Source organism: Betta splendens, chromosome 2 (assembly GCF_900634795.4).
Source record: "Betta splendens chromosome 2, fBetSpl5.4, whole genome shotgun sequence".
NCBI lineage: Eukaryota > Metazoa > Chordata > Actinopteri > Anabantiformes > Osphronemidae > Betta > Betta splendens.
The window spans coordinates 28,173,536-28,199,794 of NC_040882.2; the positions used below are offsets into that span (position 1 = coordinate 28,173,536).

Below are 26,259 nucleotides of genomic sequence, written 5' to 3' on the forward strand. Positions count from 1 at the left end.
TACACAATACTTACAGTTTATTGATCTCTTTGACTGTGATGAAACTAACTCCACTGTGACGGATGTTCACTTGGCTGCGATGAAGCTACTTAATGAAAGGTCAAGGTTAGCAGGAGCTTAAAACAAAGCGTTGAGGGATCTGCAGGTCCCAGACCCCAGTGGAAGCACAACCTAAACATCTTAACATGAAGCTGCTGATGTTTCCATGCTTGAGTACAGTGGCATTTACAAACCTTCATCATCTGTCTTTAACCTCAGCAGAAAGTGTAACGTTTTGTTTGCCATGTCGTTTTCTTCTCGAACTGCAGATTATCATTATCTGTTTGGTTTGACAGCAGGAAGCCATGAACATGTGAAAAAGACATGACTTTAACAGTAGCTGAGTGGCAGGAGTCAAATAAGGAACATGAGTCTTTATCAAACTTCCTGCAACTGCCAAATTAGAGACACACGCACACACAGTTTATTCCCACTATATCTCCACCCACTACAAATGCAGTTCAGTTCCTTTCAGTCCTACTTTCTGGAGCTGCGCTCTTTTCTACAATGCAGCTTGTTCTCTTCCTCGTGTCCTACATTGCCGTCGCTACAGCGATGGATCGTTGCCATAGCGACAGGGACAAGGACCACCGACCAAGGGAGAACTGCACCAGCGCCGGGTTCGGACACGTACCGGAAGGATTCGAACTAAAGACCAAGGTAATAAAATGATGCACAGGAAAAGCTCAGCTTAGACGTGACCGATGCATGAACTAAAGAAGAACAGAAACAATATCTAAATAGATATAAATGGCTAAATAATATCTTTGTTTTGATATCCTAATAAATCTCTCCTGGTTTTACTCATGATGCTACGAGGTTGTCTGTGGTTTAGTTGTTTCCTAAAGTGCGGTTCTGAAGGTTTGTGGTGACGTTGTCCTCCACACTGTGACTGGATAATTAGGCTCTGTTCGAGTCCGGTCCAACTGACTGGATGAAGGACATGGCTGCAGACACACCAGATTCCTCTCAGAGCATCATCAAGTAAATAAATGTTGTCTTTTTCTAGGTTCTTCTGTTTCCCAGGAACCGGTTCACCAGCCTCTCCTGGTCCTCCTTCCAGATATTTACAGAGATCTATGAGATCGATCTCACAGGAAACCAGGTATCAATCACAAAACACATACAGTATCAGTGTTAAAGTGTACATGTTAAGTGGTGTGACTCAGTGGGATCGGTTACATGTGCTTCATCACCTTCTGTGTCTCCAGGTTCCCGAGGTGACCCCCAGTCTGGGTCCAATCCTGCCCAGCCTCAGTGTCCTCCGGCTGGGGTCCAACCTTCTGACGTCTCTGTCCGACGGCTCCTTCTCAGCCTGTCCTGCTCTGACTGAACTCTACCTGGAAAACAACTTAATCAGCTCCCTGAGGGACCACACCTTCACTGGACTGAGCAAACTGGAGGTGAGATGCACGTGAGCTGCTGAGTTTACAGTGTGATTGGTTCTGTAGCCTCTGCTGTGAATTCAAGCAAAAACATGGAACCCGAAGACATGAATGAGCTCAGGGAATGGTTTAAAGGGGTTGTTCACGTCAGTGGATTTACACTGAAGATATGTAGTTTATTAGAATATTATATTATTGGAAATAAAAATCTAGGTGCATCATAAAAGTGACTCAGTCATGTGGACTGTCTATTGGAAATTAAATTTATTTCCAAAACATGATCATTTAAAGATTCATTAGATGCCTTTTGACCAGTCAATATTAAAACCACTCTGACTATAGCTGTAGATGTCTGAACAAAGTTATGACATTAAAGGGTGAACTCAGTCCTGATGTCATACTAAGTCCTGTCATTGTTTAAGGATGTAACGCCTGATTGGTGTCAGGTTTTAGTCCTGTTCCTGTAATGTTCCTGTTTTACTCTGAAGGACTTCCTGTCTCACCCACGTCTCAGCTGTTTCCATGCCATCCCCAGTTAATCACGCACACCTGACAATAATCATGTAATCACCACCAGTATTTAGTCACCACCTCAGACGGCAGTCAGACGCCGGATCGTTGCGTGTACTCACCACTTTCAGCACTCTCGCATAGCGCACCATTGTCTTGATCTTGCTTGAACCTGACCTTCGATTCATGCCTGCTCCCTGCCTGTACCGTCGCTGTGAACATCCTGGTACTGTACCTGACCGTCTGACAAGGAGATAAGCCTGTTCCTTACCTGTACTTCTGCCATGCTCACTCCATGTCGAACCCTTGCCTGTCCCCGGATCTGAGTTTGCCTGTTCCTTTGTACTCACGCCTGAGATCTTCTGTAAATAACCCTGCTTACCTTGTCTTCAAATAAAACCTCTCCGCACTGTACATGTGGGTCCAATACCTGCACTTCCTGACAATTGGCTGCCTCTTTTTAGATCCTGGACCTGTCTTCCAATCACATTAGCGTGCTTCCCAGGGTCATGCTTCACCCTCTTCCTGCCTTAGAAACCCTCTACCTGGAGAGCAACAAGGTGAGAGAATAAGTCGGTGTGTTTAGTTGCATCATGTACCAGTGGCTGCAGTTGAGTTCTTTACATGTAGTGGGCAGATGTCTAACGTCTCCATTTCAGATCAAGGTGATGCCAGATGATTGGTTCATGAAGAAGGAGGAGGTGCCTTACCTCTACCTGTCCATCAACCCCTGGACCTGTAACTGTTCCCTGAAGTATTTGCACAAATACCTTAATGATTACGAGTTCAACGTCTACGTCCGCGATGGCCCGATCATCAATAGCGATGCAGAGAGCGTGGTGAGTACAGAGGAAAGAGGCTGTACCCACGTTAACCAGTAACGTTTCACAGGAAGCTCGTGTCTTAGTTCAATTAGTATCTAAACCCCAGATTATTAAATAAACTGACTGAATGGTGTGGTTGTTATCTGGTCTCAGGTGTGTGAGTCTCCACAGCTCCATAAAGGCAAAGCTGTAATGAGTCTGGACGAATCTGACCTGTGTTCAAAGGAAACCCCCGACAGCGACGCTTCACACGTCGTTACAGCTGTTTACAGAGACGTGCGTACGTGGTCCTGGTATCGGACCTTCACTCTCATGGAAGCAGCTCACCATTCAGCATCACTGAGCAGAGGAGATGGCTCACGTTCCCTGAATGCTCCTCTAATGGGTTCTATTACCAGCATAACAGAACGTCCTGGAACCACCATGATTATTCCTCCTGAACCTGCAACATCCAAATCAACTGCACCAACAGCTGAACCAAGACCATGGGAAACCCCACAGATCCCCAGTAAGACCACCACTATCCCCAGTAAGACCACCACCATTCCCACCAAGACCACAACCACCGCCAGTAAAACCACCACCACCAAGGGCATCGCCACTATGGCTGCCACTGTTTCCACTAAGATCACCACCACCACCTCCAGTAAGGCCACCACCTCCAGCCCCTCACTGGGTGGGAGCGTCACCGCTGCTGATCGCTGGGCTAGAACTAGAGCCCACAGAGCTGCAGCAGCTTTCTGCTTCTGGCTCTTCGTCGTGTGCCTCCTGCTGTGCATCACGTCAGCAGCCTGCGTCGCGGTGACGGGCGTCTGGCTGTGGATGTGGTACAGGAGGGTGTACAGGCCACGCAGCAAGGTCCAGGCCAGGAGGGGGGTAGGAGGAGAGAGAGTGGAGCTGTTAACACTCAACAAGGAAGAGAAGGAAGCAACAGGAGGCGTGAAGGCGCTCTATCGCTCTGTTCTGTATGTTCATAGAGAAGAAGAGGCGGCTGAGGAGAAGGAAGCAGATGGAGGCAAAGAACAAGTCCTCGTCAATCTGCAGCCAACAGCAGCAGAAGGAGCAACGAGGGGGGGGGAGACGAGGGTGTACAGGAAGACGCTTTACCGCCTGATAAGCAAAGAGGAAGCGATAGAAGCATGGAGGGTGATGGAGGAGTGTCGGGTATCTGCAGAGGAAGCAGGGAGGAAGGTCGGGGGCGAAGGGGGAGCGAGGGGGGGAGGGGCTTCAAAGAGGAGCTACAGTGTAATTCTGAGAGAAGAGAGGGAGGAGGCAGGAGGAGCGAGGCAGGAGCTGGACTGGGTGGTGGGAGGATGGGAGGTGAAGGAGGCGGAGCCCAGGAGCAGCTGGGGGGAGTGGCTGGCAGGCTTCCTACCCAGCATGCCGTGGGGGGAGGCCACGCCTCCTGAGGACGGGGCCGCTCTTTGACTGTGAAGCGTAAAACTCAGCTTGTTCTTAAATCTGTATTTATCAGTCAGTTTATCTATAAATTGTTTATGATGCCGAGAACAAGCACGTTGTCTCACGCAATATGAAAGCACAACAGAATAAAGACTGTGAACTTAATGTCTAGTATGAAATCTGTGGCCACAGCACAAAACCAGTCTGTGTTTGAATGGAGTTAGACTTTGTTAATAAAGATACGAACAGAGAATAAAATGGTCTTAAAGAATTATCATTATTATTATTGGATTTTTGCTGGTTTAAGTTGGAGGAACAAACAACATTTTATTGTGAAGAACAGCTACACAGCTGTTTTTATTACTAGCACAAACAGGAAGCTGCTGGATGACGACAGCTCAGCTGGTTTCCTGCTGCCATGTTGACCAGTATCCATCAGCTTAAACATGATGAGAGTGAAGATCAACCAACATCAGCGTTTCAGGATCAGCATTAAATTTACAGTAACTCTCTTCAAAGTAAGAAGTCAACAATTCGAAGTGCATCAGATAAACATGTTATGTGAAACAACCTTCTGCTTTGCTCCTCCCGAATGTTGCTTAATTCGCTGATTTTAGCATCTTTAGCTGGAGTTCAAAATAAGAGTGTTATCCGATCATCGGCTGCAAAATTTATTTAACAGGTGTCGAGGTAAGAGGTTGTAAGTGCTATGTAGAATGTGATTAGCTGTTTGTCACCTGACGTCTGATGAAGTTCCCAAGACGTGTTCAAGGACTGGAGGAAGGTCCACACCTGAATTAAACCACCTTCATTAGTAGACATCTCTGATACTGTAATTACACATACAATGATCCTTTAATCTGGTGGGGAAATCAAACTGTTAAAACGTACACGGACCCACCTGAGTAGAAATAACCTGTATGAAGATATTCAGTCTGATTTAGAAAACTTCATAGCACACAAAAAGCTCTGGTTAGAGTCACTAATGATCATCTCTTAGCTTCAACAGAACACAGCATTTAACATGGTGGAGACATACTTTTATATTAAGTCCTACGATCAGAGACGGGGATAACCACCATCTTTAATGTCACCAGGGACTCTTCAACTTCAGCTGTTACAGAAACACAAAAATGGGTCCGACTGTGAACATTGCGCCTGTATAATGATCCGGTAAAGGCCTGTGACAATTATCTAGAGACAAGATAAAACATTCAGTATTTGGGGCACAGTGACAGTAAACGCCTGGTTCAAGGGCACTTTCATTACTTTCTCTTTGACTTTACTCTAAACCATCCTCCCAAGACAAACACGAACAGAAATTAACTCAGTGGTTCCATGGATCAACATGTGCAGATAAAACAAATATTTACACTGGACACTTCATAATAATAATAATAATAATATATATTTAAAAAAAACTCCCAAAACACTTTTCTGGACTGAGATTTCGGATGTTTTTCCAGGGATCTGTTGTAGCCACTCCTTCAGTTTGGGGGTCACAGCCCCTAGTGCTCCAATCACCACAGGCACCACTGTGGCCTTCACCTTCCAAGCCTTCTCCAGTTCTTCTCTGAGCCCTTGGTATTTCTCTAGTTTCTCATGTTCCTTTTTCCTGATGTTGCCATCGCTTGGTATTGCCACATCCACCACTACGGCTTTCCTCTGCTCTTTATCCACCACCACAATGTCTGGTTGGTTCGCCATTACCATTCTGTCAGTCTGGATCTGGAAGTCCCACAGGATCTTGGCTCGCTCGTTCTCTACCACCTTGGGAGGTGTTTCCCACTTTGACCTTGGGGTTTCCAGTCCATACTCTGCGCAGATGTTCCTGTATACTATGCCAGCCACTTGGTTATGGCGTTCCATGTATGCTTTGCCTGCCAGCATCTTACACCCTGCAGTTATGTGCTGGACCGTCTCAGGGGCCTCTTTGCACAGTCTACACCTTGGGTCTTGTCTGGTGTGGTAGATCTGGGCCTCTATGGCTCTGGTGCTCAGGGCCTGCTGCTTCAGGGCTGGGCTGAAGGACAGCACAGAGGCACTCATCCTGGCTGCACAGGATATATATATATATATATATATATATATATATATATATATATATATATATATATAGATATATATATATATATATATATATATATATATATATATATATATATATATATCTATATATATATATATATATATATATATATAAAGAGACATCTTACTTACACCACTAGAACATTATTTTAATGTTGATAATAATTGTTAATATTACTAATACATAAATACACCTACAGTATGTGCATATGTGACCCATACAAAATGTGGTCACATTTCATTTGATGTCATTGGCCCTGCTGTAACATTTAAAGTTAATTGTTTTGTGTTTACACCATCCGGGCCAGTGGGGGGCAGTAGAGGAGCACCGCCATTGTGCTGCAGCTCGCTTCCGGTCATTCTGACGAGAGCGACCGATGTGACAACACGCGTGCTCGTCGTTTATCCTGTTACACAGGTTAGTTTAAAGGGCAGCCTTGCCAAAATGCACAGCATTTTAATGAGTGCGATTTTAATGAGAATATTCCCAAAGTGGCGCACTGTTAACGTTTCTGTAAGACACAGTTTGAAGTGGTGTGAACGCGTGGAGTCGAGCGCTAGCATGCTAACATGCTAGCAGCTACAGACTGGTGCAGGGTGAGCAACGTAACGTGGAATACGAGTCCCCCGCTCTCCAGTAGAAGCTCCCAGGTCATTAATGTGTATGTTGGTAATGCTTTTGTGTGTGTTTAAACGTTTGGTCATGTTTAAGCAGACTCTCAGACAATTCCACCGTGAAATTATAGGTATGCTTTGCATTACATTAGGTTAGGATGCTCTAAAAACCTAAGGCAGTTGTGGAAGAGGATGTTAAGATGTTGAGTTGGTGAGGAATGTGTAATAAATTGTAATAAATTCTGATGAGAGCGACCGATCTGACAAGTGTTCTCGTCTGCAGCATATATAATCATACATAATCACATAATACTTACAATATCGCAAATATAATCAGACATTATTAATTCCTCTCACCCTATTGTGTAGTTAAAACTGGGTGGAGATCTCTCCACCAGGCCTGGAGGCGACGCACAGCTGGCCTCGCCTCCAGGCCCCAGTGAAGTCCCCTCCCCCCAATGTATGAGTATGTACTTAGGTATGAGGAACCCTGGCAGAGCCATCAAAGCCAAGGCCCTGCCCCCAGGGAGGCAGCCTCCAGAGTCCTGGATGATTCAATTAATTTATATAGCACCAAATGAAAACAAGGTTATCCCAAGGCACTTTACAAGGTTGGTTTAAGACCTCACACAACTAAACCCAACAAACCCCACATACAGCAAACATTTATTTACAATTCAACAGTAATGTCTGTTGTATATGACTAATGCAATTCAAACTGAGGGGCAATTTACTCTGGGAGGGACAGTGGGTGACACCACTTCCCAGTAGCCCCCCCCAGTGTCTCCATCAGCAGGATGCACCTCATAGTGGATGAGTGTGGAGTGATGTAGTTGGGTCCACAGAGCCAGGTTCCAGACTAGCGCTGCTACCATCCCACTCCCACAGTCAAAGCCTGGCATTTATTTAACAAAAACCAATGAATCAGAAATCATTAAACACAACTCTTTTTTTCTTTACAATGATAATATTTTGATGAAATTAAATACATTAAGTGCAAAAAAACAGAAGCTTAACAGAATATTACCTCGTATGAACTGGGGGCATGTGAGTCATAGAGAACCTCATTTGTGCTCACTTTTTGAAGAATGCATTGTGACGTCTTTAACAATGATGGTTCGTGACAGAGCATTTTATAAACATTTATATTTAGTTTTGTTTAAAAAAACAAGACTTAAACCTGAAACTGCTCAAAGTGAAGAGAATCATTAATCCTTGGACACCTGCAGACATGAGTTCAGCTGGTGGAGGCCTTTGGAAAAGCTACTGTTCTCTACACTTCCTGTGGCTGCAGAGGCTTTAGCACGGTGAGACACTTTTTAAACTTTGAGCGATCTTTTCTATAGCGCATAAGGTAAAGAACAACAATAACACCACCAACAAGACCCGCAACTATAGCAACTATGGCTCCTGGACTTATTGGTGTGGTTTCATCCAAGCTTCCTTCATCACTGCGTCTTTCACCCTTGTTTCCTTCTCCCTTGTTTCCTTCTCCCTTGTTTCCTTCTCCCTTGTTCCCTTCTCCCTTGTTCCCTCCGTCCCAGGTGTTTTCTGCAGTCTCACCTGCAAATCACAAATAGCTGTGAGAGGTCAGCCCTGAGATGACTAAGTGAAATGAGGTAAACTTACCTGAGTCTGTAACTTTCAGGCTGAGGAGCCGTCTGAGCTCAGACGTGCTTCGCTCGCCGTGTATTGTGTTGCTGATGATGATTCGACACTCGTACGTTCCGGAGTCGCCTATGGCGGCGTTCTTCAGGATCACTGACACGTCTCCATCCTTCACTGATGACTTGTCTCTCAGCTCCACCCGACCACGATAAGACGGATGCTGGTAGCTTTCATATGAGCGGTTGTTTCTGTAGAAGAAAACGAAACCTTCTGCGTTCAGCTCCGGTTTCATCACTCCAACAGTGTAATTTGGTCATTTCTGGGACCGTGACATGGAAGAGGAACGTCTTTTCCTGGTTTTGCTTTGATCTCTTCTTGACCTAAACCAGAGCAGAAAGCAAAAGCCATTATACAACTGACCAGGACCAGGTAAAAAACTTGCCGCTCGTCCATGTAGTGACTGGCGTTAACAACAGTAACCAGAGTTTTATGTACACGTGTCATCTGCGTTTTCAGCTTATGAACATATAAAATAAACAACAGCATGAGTCTAATAAATAATAAAACTTGACATTTTGTTAATTAAACCTTTTTTTTAATGAAATGTCATTTATTACACTTATTATTCAGAACAAGAATTTCTAACTTTTCAACGTCAAACAGCTGTGAAAACGAAACAAACGCCACCACAAACTGAGGCCAAGCCTTAATCTGGCGTCACGCCAGCGGTGACTCACACTAAACTGTGTTTTCGAGTCTGCGACAAAATGCAGCACAGCTCACCTTCAGATGGAGGAAGTACACAAACTACCAAAAACCACAGGACAAACTCCAAACGCCACATTTCTGCGGAGGTACGATGACGAACGTTGTTGTTGTTGTGGAAAATGTCATGAACCACGTGACACGGTACGTTGCGTTAAAGAGCAGACACAGCGTTCAGTGTAACTGAGTTGTGTACACGTTTTTCTATGACAAGACTGTGGACAAGACTGATTATTCTAAATATTTATACTCCCGTTTTATTTACATTCAGACAAGTTCAACAATAGCGCAAACAGAGTAATAAAGCAGGTCAGCGTGTTCATCAGGACATACAAACATATTTGCGAGGCTTTAACTGCGCATTTGTTAATACTGCATATTTCATTAGTTATAAAACATTTAGGAACCCGTAGATTAAATACAGACCATTTAAAACTACAGCACCACTGACAGCAACACTATTATAACAACGTAGGAACCAGTATCTGTCCACTAATTTGTGTTTCACCTTTATTTTCCGTCTGATCAAATTATTTTTAACAGACAATTAACAATTTAAACGAACCTCACCGTTCGTCTCTGCACGTAAAGTTAACGCTCATCCTCCTGCATGAAAAGCAGCTGCTTCTGGAGGAAAACCGCTCCTCATCTTTTCGGAGCAGCTGCTGCTGATCAGTTCATCCAGCACGAGTCCAGTATTACACGCAGGCAATAAGTCGGTACTAGTGGGCAATCGCCGAACAGGGACCGACGGAGGACTGCGGTCAAGTGAGCCGTCGTTCGTTCATCCGTCGTTCAGCCGCGTTTCAAAAACGTCTTGCGCCCGTATTACGCGCTTTACAGCAGAGCACAAAACACGCTCGTCGCAACTTCCTCTTTTCATAGCGAGACGTCGGTCTGTTCAAAATATGGAAATCTACGAAACAAATTATTGCATATATAGAAAAACTGTCGCCTAATAAAGATCTGTGTACTTTTACTGTAAAATTAAGCATTTATTAGTATTTAGAAATACCATGTCATACTGTAAAACTTTTAGAATTATTAACTTAACTTTGGTGTATAGTTCCAGGCTCAGACCACTTTCCCCTGATCTACTAGAGATGTATTATCACCCCACAAATATTCATGTATTTTTACTGTATAGTTTAGGATTTATTAGTATTCAAATCTACCAATTCATACTGTAACCATATGGGCCGTATAGTCAACTTTAATCATTAATAACTCGACTTTGGTGCATAGTTCCACGCCCAGACCACTTTCCCCTTGTTCTACTAGAGGTGTACAATCCTTTTAACATCTGTTAGGACTCCAAAGTGTGACTTTTAATGTTGAAACTAAATGTTTAATGTTTAATATAAAGTCATGGAACGGTCAAAAACTGAATATTTATGTGTGAAACATACATTAACGTGGTGGAGGAGTTTGTGTGCCTGAATGACCCCGGGAGCTATGTTGTCGGGGGCTAAATGCCCCTGGTAGGGTCTCCCAAGGCAAACAGGTCCTGGGCTGAACTGGAGGACGTGTCCGGAGAGAGGGAAGTTTGGAGTTTGCTTAGACTGTTGCCCCCGCGACCGCCCCCAGAAAAAGCGGTTGAAAATGGATGGATACTGAAATCGTTATTTGTTCTCATTAAACCATTTCCCATGTCTGGAGTTTGTTTTATCAAAGTTATTGCCGTCTCTGTTCTTACACATTGTAATATCTAGTTTTGAACACTAAAATGTAAATACAAAATGTATATAACCAAATATTCAGGATTAGATTTAATGCAATTATTCTCTCTTCACAATACAGACTTAAAACAATAAAAAAGAAAGTTACACACTACACTGTTTGTAGTGCAGTACTTATTGGTTTTATGCTTGACTGTAAGGGCCATATTTCAGCATAACATGGTACTACTAAAATCCTAAACTATGCAGTAAAAGTACACAGATCTTTGTGTGGTGATAGTACATCTCTAGTAGAATAAGGAGAAAGTGGTCTGGGCCTGGAACTATGCACCAAAGTCAAGTTATTAATAATCAAAGTTGACTGTATTACATTATGACATAGTACTTTAAAGTACTGCTAAATCCTAAACTATACAGTAAAGATACACAGATCTTTGTGTGGTGATAGTACATCACTAGTAGAATAAGGAGAAAGTAGTCTGAGCCTGGAACTATGCACCAAGTTAAGTTGTTAATTATAAAGGTTTTACAGTATGACATGGTATTTTTAAATACTAATAAATGCTTAATTTTACAGTAAAAGTACAGAGATCTTTATTAGGCGACAGTTTTTCTATATATGCAATATTTTGTTTCGTAGATTTCCATATTTTGAACAGACCGACGTCTCGCTATTAAAAGAGGAAGTCGCGACGAGCGTGTTTTCTGCTCTGCTGTAAAGCGCGTAATACGGGCGCAAGACGTTTTTGAAGCGCGGCTGAACGACGGATGAACGAACGACGGCTCACTTGACCGCAGTCGACGGAGGCTGGTTTTAACCGGAACACGTGGAGTAACGGGTGAAACTTCCTGCTGAGTTGAACGCGAACGTTGCGTTCAGGGACGTGGGGAAATACTAAACGTTGAGATTCAAACACCTACTGTATGACACAACATTCACTAGTTTGTAGGAGGTGTTTAATAAGCAGCCTTCATATTAGGTTAAGATTAGGTCTGATGTCAGTGACTAACTGATTAATATTTACAGTTGTTGGCTTTACATTTAATGACACAGTCCACATCAGTGAACGCTGTACAAGCATAAAGTACATGTGGGTGTGTTCTACTCTGAGCTCAACCTGGGCATCAGGAGCGTGAGGCGGTGCTGAACACTTTTCTTTAAGTGAAATCACTTTGACACACAGACTCAAACAAGGGTGGGTTGCCCACATGTTAATCATCATGTCTAAATGATCAAACCACAGACCTTATTCTCCCGAGCATCAGCCATCATGATTCACACACATTCATTTTTATTCCAAATGTTTGTTGTGAACAGCAGCAAACATTAAGTTGCATCTCCACAGTTTTTGCTGAATGAATGTTGATGTTATGTTTGTTAATGTTACTGTTTTTGTGTCCTGTACATGGTTTAATGTGTGACTCATGCTTTTGATTGCATTTTACAGATTTGAACCAGTTGTTCAACACGTTAAGGGTCTAACAAGTCTTTTTTACCTCAGTGTTCGTTAGTATGTTATGGCTCATGTTTCAACCACAGACTCACCCAAACTCCGCTAAATAAAGGAAGGAGGAGGGCTCATCTGGGGAGGAACAACACCAGACTTAGTCACCACTGTTCACACCACTATGTGTTACCATGGGACAAACATCTTTTGTGTGGCTGCAGGGTGAGTAAGACCCCCTAGCTTTAAATGTTAGAAGTAGAGAGACACGCTGTAACATATGAGATAACACTGAAAACCATGTATGGATTCCTAAAATGTCATATTTAACTAACAAAACACTTCTAGTATGTTCAAGAGTAATTATCAGTCACAGGTGAAGGCTTTAGTCACTGAAGCGCGTTAAGTTTATATTCCCATGCAAATACATACTGTTTTAATTTCATAAATTAAATTAAACACACCTCTTGTAAACATTTAGAACCTGGGTTTTGTAATTTCACCCTTTTTCTACACATGTGATGACATAATACCAACATAATTAATCTATTTGTCCTCAGTGCTGATCTCTTTGCTCTGCTGTGAAACAAACCAAGGTTAGTAAACTGCTTCTATCACAAGCAAATACACACAACAAAAATTAAGATAAATTCTAAAGTTAAATAAAAAAAATCATATCTACACAAAACCTACAAAACCCATCTACACACGCATTAACAATTGAAAGCATTATTGCTGGTTAACAGTGGCTGGAGAAATGAATCCTACTTGGTAACTTCTGCTGTCACTGAATCATGCGTCACTCATGCAGTATAAGAAAATGTACTTGAGTCTGTGTTGTAGAACCTGCTGGGGTCCAGCTGTGGATATCCTGTCAGGACAAATATATATAAAAAAAACAGAGGCTAAAGAGCTCTGTTGACTCCCACAATAAGAAAGTGTAACAAGGTCCAGATTTGAGAAATAATACGGACCTATTATGATGCTATGTGGCTTGACCATAGGCACAGGAAGGATCTCAGGGATGATGTGCAGAGATGGGTTAACATGGCAAACATCTAGGTTGGGGCTGCGGTGAACAGAGCCAAACCTTCAGAGTGAACTGTAGAGACTCTATGGATGTTCTTGGAGACGACCCAAACGCTCCTCATGTCTGAGGAGCACCAGCTGCTGTCTGCTCGTCCCTGTTAAGAATGTCCTGGGGTGAGGGCAGCATGGTTCTATGCTGTTCTGACAGCTGAAACACAGCTTGTTGAGATTTACTCAGAACCTTTCATTCACTGTCAACGGGCATTTACATATTTGGAATTATCTTGAATTCACAGTTCGTCTGACTGTGAGTCCCAGCAGGTCTCAGTTCTTCAGAGGAGAGTCTGTGTCTCTGAGCTGTGAGGACGACGACGCATCTGGAGGATGGAGACTGAGGAGGAACACGAGCAGAGACACTAGAGCTGAGTGTGAAGAATGGGGAGAACCTGAAGGTTCTACCTGCATGCTTAGTGCCATTGTCCCATTTGACAGTGGAGTTTACTGGTGCGAGTCCAGCTCTGCATCCAGCAGCAGCAGCAGCAGCAGCAGCAGCAGCAGCAGCAGCAGCAGCAGCAGCATCAACATCAGTGTCTCTGGTAAGATCACACTGTGGACTTAGTGCTGATGAGTGTGTGTGGACATGATGAAATGCTGTGGTTTGTCTCTGTGTTGAGGTGGATCAGTGATCCTGCAGAGTCCTGTCCTCCCTGTGATGGAGGGACATGATGTCACTCTGCACTGTCAAACAAAGAGCCCTCCCTCCAAGCTCCCAGCTGATTTCTATAAAGATGGCTCCCTCATCAGGACTGAGCCTACAGGTCACATGACCATCCACCGTGTCACCAAGTCTGATGAAGGAGCCTATAAATGCAGCATCCAGGCTGGTGGAGAGTCTGCGTCCAGCTGGATGCTGGTCTCAGGTCAGCAGGGGACCGACCACTGACCCGTAATAACAGGATGGGACAACTTTAATGTAAAATAAGTTGGAGAATTATTTGTGTGTTTCAGATAAACCAGCGTCCACAGTTCAGACCTCTGCAGCTGCTTCCTCCCTCTCTCCTCCTCCTCCTCCTCCTTCTTTCTCTGTGTTTCTTATCGTTATCTCCGTCTTTGCTCTGCTGCTGGTTTTACTGGTTCTACTGGTGAGACGCTGCCTTTAGAGGAAACCTGACGGTGAGACACACGTGATAAACAGCTGCTCAGTGACTGAATGCTCACATCTCTGTAATGTCCTTTAGGGTCTTTATTTTATTCACCGTTTACACCTGGTTACAGAACCCGGGTCAGAATCCGGGTCATACACAGTAGCAGCATTACCTGCACATGTCTGCTGACCGTCCAGGTGAATAGTCTATAAAACCTATGAGCCTTCAGTTTCATGTCGCAGTGAGAACCTGAGTTAGTTCATCCACCACAGCAGCTCTGCACATTCTCCTCAGTCGGACTCTGTGTCTCACTGTGACTTCAGTAAGAAAAAACATTCTCCTGAAACAAACCATCACCTTGTATTAGCAGGTATGTACAGTATGTTGTATTAACATCTGCATTCAATGTGGCTATACAGATGTTCTACAGCTGTTTCACATCAAATTGTTTATATTAATTAATTATTCATTGAATTAGTCATTCATAGATTGATTTTATACATTACTAGTCCTGCAGTTTTTTTTACCACCATCAGGGCACAAAGACTTTAACACAGAGGAAGTTCTTCTTAAAGAACTGTTCTGTTAAACTCTGGTGACAAATAAAGACAAGGAGAAAATTTAATCTCACAATGTTAAAAATAGCTCCAATAATAAAGGATCAGAAGGTCCCCCTGAATGGTAGAAACTCAACATAACAAAACCAAACCAGAAGTACATGAAAATAAAACAGGAAATGGCAACTGATCAGTCCAGGTTATGACAATAGGTGACCATCACATAGATCTGTTCTATAGATCTGTTCTAGGTGGAGGAGTAGCAGCAAATTATATGAATTCTTATGTGACTTAGTTCTTAGCACAGATAAACTCATTGTAGTGGGAGACATTAACAATCATGTAGATTGACCTTACAGCAGCTGGAAAGAAATCTTACTACAGCAGATGTTTATCTGACAACACTGTTGCCAGATTCAGGCAGATGATTGAGGTTGACTGTCTTTTAGATGATGCTGCAGCTTCTCTACGTACAATGTTAGACACAGTGGCTCCTCTGAAGAAGAGGACAGTGAATCAGAGAAGGTTAGCTCCATGGTACAACTCAGAGATTCAATTCAATTCAATTCAATTTTATTTATATAGCGCCATATCACAACAAAGTTATCTCAAGGCACTTTACAAAGTAAGGTTTAAAACCTCACACAACTAAACCCAACAAATCCCACAAACAGCAAGCATTTAATTTGACAGCAACAGTGGAGAGGAAAAACTCCCTCTCTAACGAGGAAGAAACCTCCAGCAGAACCAGGCTGGATGTGGGCAGCCATCTGCCTCGACCGGTTGGGGTGAGAGGATAGAGAGAGAGAAAAGCACAGCAACAACAACAAGCAACAACAAAGCACAGGCAGGACGGTTGGATCAGCAGCTGCCCATCACAGACACCAAACTTTGAGTCCAATGATACCTGTAGGTGAGGACAGAGTGGAGGAGAGAGAGACAGAGAGAGAGAGAGAGAGAGAGAGAGAGAGAGAGAGAGAGAGAGAAGCACTACTGGAGAGAAAGAGACAAGGTTAGTTAAACATGGGACAATGATGGGAGGTTATTGGACAGAGGAGGTAGAAGGAAACAGAGGAGCTCACTGTATAAATTAAGTCCTCAGCAGTCTATATCTATTGCAGCTTAACTAAGAGATGGTTCCTGTGACTAACAATAATTGCCAGTGACCTGAACCATCTCTAACTATAAGCTTTATCAAAAAGGAAGGTTTTAAGCCTAATCTTAAAGGTGGAGAGTGTGTCAGCTTCTCGAACCTGAAGAGGGAGCTGGTTCCAGAGGAGAGGAGCTTGGAGCTAAAAGCTCTGCCCCCCGTTCTACATTTAAACACTCTAGGAACCACAAGTAGCCCAGCGCTCTGAGAACGAAGTGTTCTGCTGGGAGCATAAGGAACTATGAGGTCTTTAAGATAAGAAGGAGCTTTATCATTGAGTACTTTGTAGGTGAGTAGGAGAATTTTAAATTCTATCCTACATTTTACAGGCAGCCAGTGCATAGAAGCTAATGTAGGAGAAATGTGATCTCTCTTTCTAAGTCCTGTCAGAACTCTGGCTGCAGCATTTTGAACGAGCTGTAGGCTTTTTAAGGAGCTGTTAGGACATCCTATGAGTAAGGAGTTACAGTAGTCCAGTCTGGAGGTAACAAATGCATGGATCAGTTTCTCTGCATCACTCTGAGAGAGGATGCTTCTGATTTTAGCTATATTTCTAAGATGAAAGTAGGCGGTTCTGGAGATTTGTTTAATGTGTGATGTAAAAGAGAGATCCTGGTCAAAGATGACACCAAGGTTCCTCACAGTAGAATCTGAAGCTAATGTTATGCCATCCAGGGTGGCTATCTGACTCAATAGTGTCTCTCTCGGATTTTTAGGCCCAACAATAAGAATTTCGGTTTTATCTGAATTTAGTTGAAGGAAGTTTTGGGACATCCAGGATTTGATGTCTTTTAAACAACCCTGAATTTTGACTAGTTGATCTGTTTCATTTGGTTCCAAGGACATATATAGCTGAGTATCATCTGCGTAAAAATGAAAATTAATAGAATGCTTTCTAATAATCTCACCTAGAGGAGACATGTATAAGCTAAACAGAATTGGACCCAGCACAGAACCCTGTGGTACTCCATAGCTAATCCTTGTGCATGTGGAGAATTCCTCATTAACATGAACATGTTAACATGAATATGAGTTATGGGGAAAAAGCTGTCTAGGTAAGATAGAGAATTTAATAAATTTAAAGTTGATGGATCTAGACAGTGCTTTCTGTCATTTGGAAGAAGTCGCTGCTGAATGTTTTTTCTAATGATGATAATTTTATTAGTAAAGTAGTTCATAAAGTCATTGCTGCTGAGATTTAAGGGGATAGTAGGCTCAACACAGCTATGACTCTTAGTCAGCCTGGATACAGTGCTGAAAAGAAACCTGGGGTTGTTTTTGTTTTCCTCAATTAGGGAGGAATATTATGTTTTTCTAGCAGCACAAAGTGCTTTTTTATATTTTATAAGACTGTCCTTCCATACAATGCAGTTTACATTTATTTTGTTGGAACGCCACTGTCTTACTAGTTGTCTAGTCCTTTGCCTTAGGCTGCGGATCTCTGAGTTGTACCATGGAGCTAACCTCCTCTGATTCACTGTCTTCTTCTTCAGAGGAGCCACTATGTCTAACATTGTACGTAGAGAAGCTGCAGCATCATCTACAAGACAGTCAACCTGTTCATAAGGATTAAGGTGACTGTTCTCTGTGTATCTACAAGACATTGAGGCAAAAGATGATGGGATCATCTGCTTGAATCTGGCAACAGCGTTGTCAGATAAACATCTGCTATAGTAACATTTCTTTCCAGCTGTTATAGGGTCAGTTGTGCTAAATTCAAAAGTTAATAAGAAATGGTCAGATAACAGAGGGTTTTGGGGAAGAACTATTAAATTATCAATTTCAACCCCATATGTCAGGACAAGAGTTAAAAGCAGTACTGAGACAGTTGCTGTCAACATCTACATGAATGTTAAAGTCTCCCACTACAATGACTTTATCTGTACTAAGAACTAGGTCAGATAAGAATTCAGAGAATTCAGTTCTCTGAATTCTGAATATGGAGCAGGAGGACGGTAAACAATACAAAACACAACTGGCTTCTGAGTTTTAGAGTCTGGGTGAGAAAGGCTCAGAGTGAGGCTCTCAAATGAGTTATAACTATGTTTAGGTTTAGGAGTAATTAATAAATCTGATTTATAAACTGCTGCTACTCCTCCACCTCTACCTGTACTTCCAGGAACATGAGAGTTGATGTGACTCATTGGAGTCGACTCATTTAAAGTAACATATTCATCCTGCTGCAGCCAGGTTTCAGTGAGACAGAACAGATCTATGTGATGGTCACTTATCAAGTCATTTATTATCAAGGATTTAGATGAGAGAGATCTGATATTTAATAAACCACACTTTATTAACTTACTGTTACTTTGTTCTGTAAGATGAACTGTTTTGATTATTTAATTCTGGTAAATCACTCCTCTTTGATTTGTTTGTGACTTGTATAGTTTAGGTGGTCGAGAAGCAGACACAGTCTCTATGCGATAACTAAGACTAAGAGTGGGTCGCGGCTGTAGAGAACGTGCAGAGAGGCGTGTAAGACTGCGACTCTGCGTCCTGGGCTCCACTCTGAGTTGTCAAGCAGTGGGGGGACTAAGCAACATGGCCATGTTACTAGAGAGCAGAGAGGCTCCGTTCAACGTGGGATGGACGCCGTCTCTTCTAATCAGCCCAGGTTTTCCCCAAAAAGTGCTCCAATTAGCCACAAAGCCCACATCGTTTGCAGGACACCACCTAGACAACCAGCGGTGGAGCGATGACAGCCGGCTATACATGTCATCGCTGGTCACATTGGGGAGGGGTCCAGAGAAAACTACGGAGTCCGACATTGTTTTGGCGAACGAACACACCGACTCAATGTTAGTTTTAGTGACTTCCGATTGGCGTAACCGGGCGTCATTAGCTCCTGCGTGTATTACGATCTTAGCGTACTTACGTTTATCCTTAGACAGGAGCTTAAGATAAGACTCAATGTCGCCCGCTCTGGCCCCAGGCAAACACCTAACTATGACCGCTGGATTCTCTAACTTCACGTTTCGGACTATGGAGTCACCAATGATTAGAGTGGGTTTCTCAGCGGGTGTGTCGCTGAGTGGGGAAAATCTGTTTGAAACGTGAAGCGGTTGGTGGTGCACCGTGGGCGCCTGCCTAAAGCTACGTTTCTTACGAGCCATGACCCAGTCATTACCCAGCTGCCTGGGACCTGCCGGGGGACTGGTAGCAGCTAGGAGGCTCCGCACCGGCTAAAGGGGCCTGGCTAGCTGGCCTGTTTTCTAAAGTGCGAAGCCGAGGCTCTAAATCTAAAACCTCGCCTCCAACCCTGCAACTAGCGTACACCTATTACAGATACCATTACCATCACTAAAGGAGGCAGAGGATAAGCTAAACATAAGACACACCGAGCACCGAACAGAGCGAGAGGGAGAGGAAAAGGGGGAAGCCATAGCAGGAAAGTAAGCTAGGAGCTACGCTAGCGGAGAAAACACTTAGATAACAGTGTAAATTAGCAGGACGTTTAATGAAAGGAAAGAATGCTTGAGTGTTACAAGCTTGTTTTGCAAGGTTTAGCAGTCGCTACCAGATATAAAATGATAATATTTAGAAAATAACGGAGAGTAACGCCGTACACACAAAGCGGCAGCAAACCTCAGTAACCGGAAGTGACGCAATACGCTTACTGTCAGTCAGCCAGCCAACGGAGCGGAGATCCGCAGCCTAAAGCACAGGACCAGACAACTAGAAAGACAGTAGCGTTCCAACAAAATAAATGTAAACTGCATTGCATGGAAGGACAGTCTAATAAAATATAAAAAAGCACTTTGTGCTGCTAGAAAGACATATTATTCCTCCCTAATTGAGGAAAACAAAAACAACCCCAGGTTTCTTTTCAGCACTGTAGCCAGGCTGACTAAGAGTCATAGCTGTATTGAGTCTACTATCCCCTTAAATCTCAGCAGCAATGACTTTATGAACTACTTTACTAATAAAATTATCATCATTAGAAAAAACATTCAGCAGCGACTTCTTCCAAATGACAGAAAGCACTTTCTAGATCCATCAACTTTAAATGTACCAAATCCTCTGTATTACCTAGACAGCTTCTTCCCCATAACTCATATGGAGTTAACCTCAATAATCAGTTTATTCAAATCTATGTACCACATGTTACTTGGCTTTCAGTCCACCAGGGGCAGCCTGGCTTCCCTTTTTGGTTTTGTGTTCTTGTTCTGCCTTGTGATTTCCTGTAATTAGTTTGATTTGGTTCCCCTGTCTTAAGCTCTCAGTTTGTGCACAGTCTTTGTTGGTCCATGATGCATTGTTATCATGCCATCATGTTCATCATTGTCCAGGTCTGTTTGTTCATTCTGTGTCTCAGGTACTGTTGGTTGCATGTTTAAATGCTTGCTGTATGTGGGATTTGTAGGGTTTAGTTGTAAGTGTAAGGTCATAAACCTTACTTTGTAAAGTGCCTTGAGATAAGCTTGTTGTGATTTGGCGCTATATAAATAAAATTGTATTGAATTGAATGTTTAGTGTTTGTATTATGTTTGAGTTATTTTCCTGTTCTGCAGCTATCCTAGGTTAGTTACATTTGTATCTATGAGTGTTCATTTGTGCTTCTGTTTGTCATCCTGCAGGTGCAGAGCCCTTAGTTTGTGTTTCCCTTGTGTTCAATTGATCATTTATTAAAACTTGTTATTATTCAGTCCTGTCTGTGTGTGGGTCGTTGTGTTTGGGTCCTCCCTCCCTGTCTTCTTTACCTGCCTTAGCAGCCTGTTTTCCAGCTCATGGTAAACGTTTCCAAGTCCAGTTCGAGTGTAGTTTGTCCCATGCACGTAACACCACAGGCTTTTAAGGTGGCTGTGGTCAATCCTCTATTGAAAAAAACAACCCTGGACCCTGGAGAACTAGCCAACTATAGGCCCATTTCAAATTTAGCCTTTATTTCCAAGATTCTGGAAAAAATCGTGGCTAAACAATTATCTGACCACCTGAGTGGGAATAACCTGTACGAAGATTTTCAGTCAGGATTTAGAAAACATCATAGCACAGAAACAGCTCTGGTTAGAGTCACTAATGATCTTCTATTAGCTTCGGACAATGGTCTAGTTTCTGCCCTTGTCTTGTTAGATCTTAGTGCTGCATTTGATACAATTGATCATAACATTCTATTACAGACACTAGAACATAGAATCGGAAATAAAGGAACAGCATTGGGATGGTTTAAATCCTATTTGTTGAACAGATTCCAGTTTGTTCATGTTAATGAGGAATTCTCCACATGCAAAAGGATTAGCTATGGAGTACCACATGGTTCTGTGCTTGGTCCGATTCTGTTTAGCCTATACATGTCTCCTCTATGTGAGATTATTAGGAAGCATTCTATTAATTTTCATTGTTACGCAGATGATACTCAGCTATATATGTCCTTGGAACCAAATGAAACAGAACAACTAGTCAAAATTCAGGGTTGTTTAAAAGACATCAAATCCTGGATGTCCCAAAACTTCCTTCAACTAAACTCAGATAAAATCGAGATTCTTATTGTTGGGCCTAAAAAACTAAGAGAGACACTATTGAGTCAGATAGCCACCCTGGATGGCATAACATTAGCTTCAGATTCTACTGTGAGGAACCTTGGTGTCATCTTTGACCAGGATCTCTCTTTTACATCATACATTAAACAAATCTCCAGAACCGCCTACTTCCATCTCAGAAATATAGCCAAAATCAGAAGCATCCTCTCTCAGAGTGATGCAGAGAAACTGATTCATGCATTTGTTACCTCTAGGCTGGACTACTGTAACTCCTTACTCATAGGATGTCCTAACAGCTCCTTAAAAAGCCTACAGCTTATTCAAACCAACGTAAGAGCGAGATGGACAAACATACGTCGTATTAAAAAATAAAAATCATGTTGAACTGTTGATGCTTTGTATTCAATTGCGTTAAGCTAGCTTAATCGATTGCCACAGTTAGCGATGTAATTAAATACAAAATAGCTCAACGATGTTCATAATTTCCATAATAAGTGACGTTAGTGCTTTCAAATAGAGTTTTAACCAAAAACTGTCACCGTGTTCCTTTTACATTCTCATTGCTTCTCTTCCACATCCGAGCTTGTTGGAAAATGTCTAATGCCTCTGTCCTCGCCTGTCTCCTCACGCGCCCATTGTGACCATTAGATCTTGTATCATGCTTCCACTGCTGCTTCTAACACCAGCGTTGAGGACAGATGTTCTCCATCCATCCACCGGTAACATGATGAGATGATCAGTGCTGTTTAGCGTCGCTTGGATGGAAACTTTTGGTTTACGAAGACGTTCCATGATATGATCTTTATGTGTAACCTGCCCGTTCACACAGGAAGCTGCTCAGCTCAGGAAGCCTGTGGTCAGTGTATTGTAACTCTTCATACCCCCGTTTACTGCGCTGGTGTTTCTGACTCATTGTTCTTAATGTGATGAACCTGGATGGACACGATGCAGAACAGAAGCAGATGGAGGAGGAAGCTGCTCCATGTACAACCTTCAGGTACGTTCTCTGGTGTCACAGCAAACACGCACAACACATTTATCCTTTTATTTAGAGCTTTGAATGTTTTAAACAGGTTATTAGTCAAACGCTGTCCAACACAGCAGACGAGCTTAAACACAGAATGAAGCCAGCGTCTCTTCAGCAGCTGCTCTGTGAGTCAAATGTACCAGAGTCATGTTTTAACTCTGATCAGTGAAATCTGTTTATTTTATTCCCAAACAGGCCTAATTTCAGCTTTGACTAAAAACCTGCGTTGAGTTTCTTCATATGTTTCATGTCAAATGTCTGTTTTCCTCAGGTTTGACCACGCTGCTCTGCTGCAGTGCACGAGGTTGGTTCACTAGTTATTTAAAAGCATGGAAAGGTGATACACAGCGCACAGCCAACTTATCTTAGCAAACAGCTAGCTTAGCTTAGCATCTAACTAGCTTAATTAAGCACACAGCTAGCTTAATTTAGCACACAGCTAGCTTAATAAATGTTTAATGAAGAGTTTAACAAGCAAAATGACAGATGTTTCATAAAGAGGCTATAATAATGAACTCGACCTGCTGATGATCACGAATCTTGGACAGAATCTTCACTGCAGTAAACTGATGGTGTCAAGTGGCTTTTATTCCCATGTTATGAGTCAGTGGTTCTGTTTATGTTCTGGAGCTCCAGAAAAAACTTTAGCACAGGAGATGCTGCTGTGCCACTGTTACTGTATCTAACAGATAGGAAGCTAAAAGCAAATCGAACAGAGTCCCATCGAGAACTAAATGTTAGGAGTTCACCCAGGTGAACGTGGGTTTAGGGCCGTCACCTCTGACCAATACACATTTCCACCTTTCTAAAGCATTCTGGGTAATGGCTTTCTCTACCTTGGTTGTTGTTCTTGTGAAGTAATGTCACTTTTTCTGCTTTTCCTTTTTTGAGCCAGAGCAGAAGATGATCACAATCACAGAGGTGAGAAGGAAGGAAGAGGCTTAAGACTGAGTCCAAATTTAAAACCCAAAAACTTCAGGCCCTTTATTTAACGCTGTACTTAGTGTTAAACAACAAGCAGTTTTAGACACCGTCATCCTTCATACAACATCATCAACACTTTCACACCATCTTTAGATCGATAGCGGTTTACACACTTCAACAGTTATGAGATGAATCACTTTTGTGATTGTGGTCTCTTTATTTCCTCTCAGCTCGTCTGACTGTGAGTCCCAGCAGGTCTCAGTTCTTTAGTGGGGAGTCTGTGTCTCTAAGCTGTGAGGATGACGAATCTGGAGGAACAAGACTGAGGAGGAACACAAGCAGACGATGGATGTCTCAGTGTGGAGCTGGTTGGGGAAAACCAGCTGGTTCCTCCTGCAGGATCAGCTACGTCCTCCCATTTGACAGTGGAGTTTACTGGTGCGAGTCCAGCTCTGCATCCAGCAGCAGCAGCAGCAGCAGTAGCAGCAGCAGCAGCAGCAGCAGCAGCAGCAGCAGCAGCAGCAGCAGCAGCAGCAGCAGCAGCATCAACATCAGTGTCTCTGGTAAGATCACACTGTGGACTTAGTGCTGATGAGTGTGTGTGGACATGATGAAATGCTGTGGTTTGTCTCTGTGTTGAGGTGGATCAGTGATCCTGCAGAGTCCTGTCCTCCCTGTGATGGAGGGACATGATGTCACTCTGCACTGTCAAACAAAGAGCCCTCCCTCCAAGCTCCCAGCTGATTTCTATAAAGATGGCTCCCTCATCAGGACTGAGCCTACAGGTCACATGACCATCCACCGTGTCACCAAGTCTGATGAAGGAGCCTATAAATGCAGCATCCAGGCTGGTGGAGAGTCTGCGTCCAGCTGGATGCTGGTCTCAGGTCAGCAGCTTCACTCTCATTCAGGCACTGATTCATCCAAGTCCATGCTCAGCAGCTGAATTCTCTCTACAGATGAAGCTACGCCCTCAACTTCAACCTCAGACCTGCTCCCTAGTTCAGGTCCAGCACCTCCAACCCCTGACCTCCCTGATTTGGGAGCGCTCATGTTGAAGCCACTGCTTCTCTGTCTCTATCTCCTCTCTACTTTCCTCATGTTGTGTCTTTGTCGTCACAGACTCTCAGGTAACACACAAACACAAATGTCTTCATTTATCTCTTTGTCTGTTTTAACATGGTTGTAGCTGTGTGTAAATGTGACTTCTTTGACAGGAAATGACCTTTCCGTCTCCATGGCAACAGCAGCATCCAGTCAGGACTTGCATGTTGCAGATGTCACTGTTGATGGACTATAATCTGGACTATGGAAAAAGACTACATAAATCGTTAATGGACTTCTTCTTAGTTCCCAAATAATACAGTGACTTCTGTTCACTGTCCCATCACAGACTAGTTGTTCGTTTGAAAATTTGTTTTATAAGTTTAGTTTGTCAAATAATTATTCTCTGACTGACCTGAGCTGTCACCCAGCGGGCACACAACCGACCTTCAACGTTAAAATAAGGTTGAAACAATGACAATTGTTGAAGTGACGTTGATGTAATGTTTAAACAACGCTAATGCTAATGGTTGTAAAAAGGTTAACAAAATGCTGATAAATCAACGTTGACATATAGTTAAAATAATGTCAATAATTGATGAAAAGTTGAAACAATCTTTAATGCTAATAAATAAAAAATCAAAAAACAAAAATTACTTAAAAATAAACAGATGTTAAAGTTAAAATTACAGATTGTCTTAAACCTTTATTATTAGCCAGACTTTATTTAGATAAATAATTACTGAAAGTAATTAATCCACTATCTAGACTATAATCTTGATACATAATTCAAACAGTGATGGGAAAGTGTGTGCTGCAGCAGAGAAGACACACAGCATGGCGACGTAGCAGCTATTTTAAATGGTAGGTCAAAATTATAAAAAATAAATAAATTAGTGGACTGTTAACCTGTGGTTATGTTTGAATTTAAAGGCAAACTTCACAAAAAAAACAACCTCAGGTAATATTTAAGAATGAAGGGACACTCAGATTGCTCCAAAATTTCTATGCAGAGAAGTTATTATTTATTCCTCCCGTAAGACGCGTCAGCAGATGGTTTGTCGTGGGCCCAAAAACTACGTTTAGTGCTTCCTGGTTTCCTCTGTACCTGCCCCAGCAACGGTTTGGCTGAGAGGGGGTGGAGTCAGACTGAGAGGGGGCGGGGCCATATTGTGAGGGTTCATCTGCCTAAAACTTTATGAGCCAGGTCTGATTCTAGTGTGCTGGAGTGAGGTTTCACTGATTAAGTGGTTAATATTGTTGTTTTTAAGTTAAAAAAAGGGGAAATTAAGCATTATTTTTACAACAGATTAGGTAAGTGGTTTGGTTTTTGGCTCATCTAATTGTGACTCAATGTGTGTAAACAGCTTCATACACGCTGTCTATTGGTCGGATGTTGGATCAGGGTTGTTTACAGGGCAGAGAGAGAAACCTCACTCGTGAACTATGTGGAAAATCATCAAGCATTTAATTTGACAGCAACAGTGGAGAAAGAAACCTCCAGCAGAAACAGGCTGGACTCCATCTGCCTTGACCGATTGGGTTGA

The 26,259-nt window shown here is 42.7% G+C and overlaps 2 protein-coding genes across 10 annotated transcripts in view; both read left to right on the top strand.

Moving 5' to 3' along the window:
* The first annotated feature begins 44 nt into the window (after positions 1 to 44).
* Positions 45 to 4,417, top strand: LOC114851246 (platelet glycoprotein Ib alpha chain). Of its 2 annotated transcripts, XM_029142962.3 has the most exons (6): positions 45 to 699; positions 1,049 to 1,144; positions 1,251 to 1,442; positions 2,399 to 2,494; positions 2,594 to 2,773; positions 2,912 to 4,417. In XM_029142962.3, exons 1-6 carry the CDS (start codon positions 547 to 549, stop codon positions 4,184 to 4,186), a joined length of 1,992 nt encoding a protein of 663 aa, XP_028998795.1. In that variant the 5' UTR covers positions 45 to 546; the 3' UTR covers positions 4,187 to 4,417. The 2 variants fall into 2 exon arrangements, with proteins under 2 accessions (XP_028998795.1, XP_040928925.1); XM_041072991.2 differs by lacking the exons at positions 45 to 699; positions 1,049 to 1,144; positions 1,251 to 1,442 and adding an exon at positions 1,520 to 2,298.
* Positions 4,418 to 8,367: 3,950 nt separating this feature from the next.
* LOC114850353 (uncharacterized protein DDB_G0271670-like) overlaps positions 8,368 to 26,259 on the top strand; it is a 38,528-nt gene continuing 20,636 nt past the window's right edge. For 2 of the 8 annotated variants that reach the window (XM_055514451.1, XM_055514436.1), the window contains exons 1-13: positions 9,243 to 9,379; positions 12,455 to 12,584; positions 12,920 to 12,955; positions 13,685 to 13,984; positions 14,063 to 14,308; positions 14,397 to 14,561; positions 22,366 to 22,436; positions 22,547 to 22,573; positions 22,669 to 22,714; positions 23,016 to 23,048; positions 23,640 to 23,665; positions 23,899 to 24,231; positions 24,310 to 24,555. In XM_055514451.1, the coding sequence (XP_055370426.1) occupies positions 22,376 to 22,436; positions 22,547 to 22,573; positions 22,669 to 22,714; positions 23,016 to 23,048; positions 23,640 to 23,665; positions 23,899 to 24,231; positions 24,310 to 24,555 (772 nt within the window). In that variant the 5' untranslated portion in view covers positions 9,243 to 9,379; positions 12,455 to 12,584; positions 12,920 to 12,955; ... (2 more) ...; positions 14,397 to 14,561; positions 22,366 to 22,375. Of the gene's footprint in view, positions 8,482 to 8,762; positions 8,900 to 9,242; positions 9,380 to 12,454; positions 12,585 to 12,919; positions 12,956 to 13,363; positions 13,985 to 14,062; positions 14,309 to 14,396; positions 14,562 to 22,365; positions 22,437 to 22,546; positions 22,574 to 22,668; positions 22,715 to 23,015; positions 23,049 to 23,635; positions 23,666 to 23,898; positions 24,232 to 24,309; positions 24,556 to 24,627; positions 24,799 to 24,885; positions 25,606 to 26,259 lie in introns of those variants that run through there. The other 6 variants (XM_055514454.1, XM_055514439.1, XM_055514437.1 and 3 more) reach the window with 6 other exon arrangements.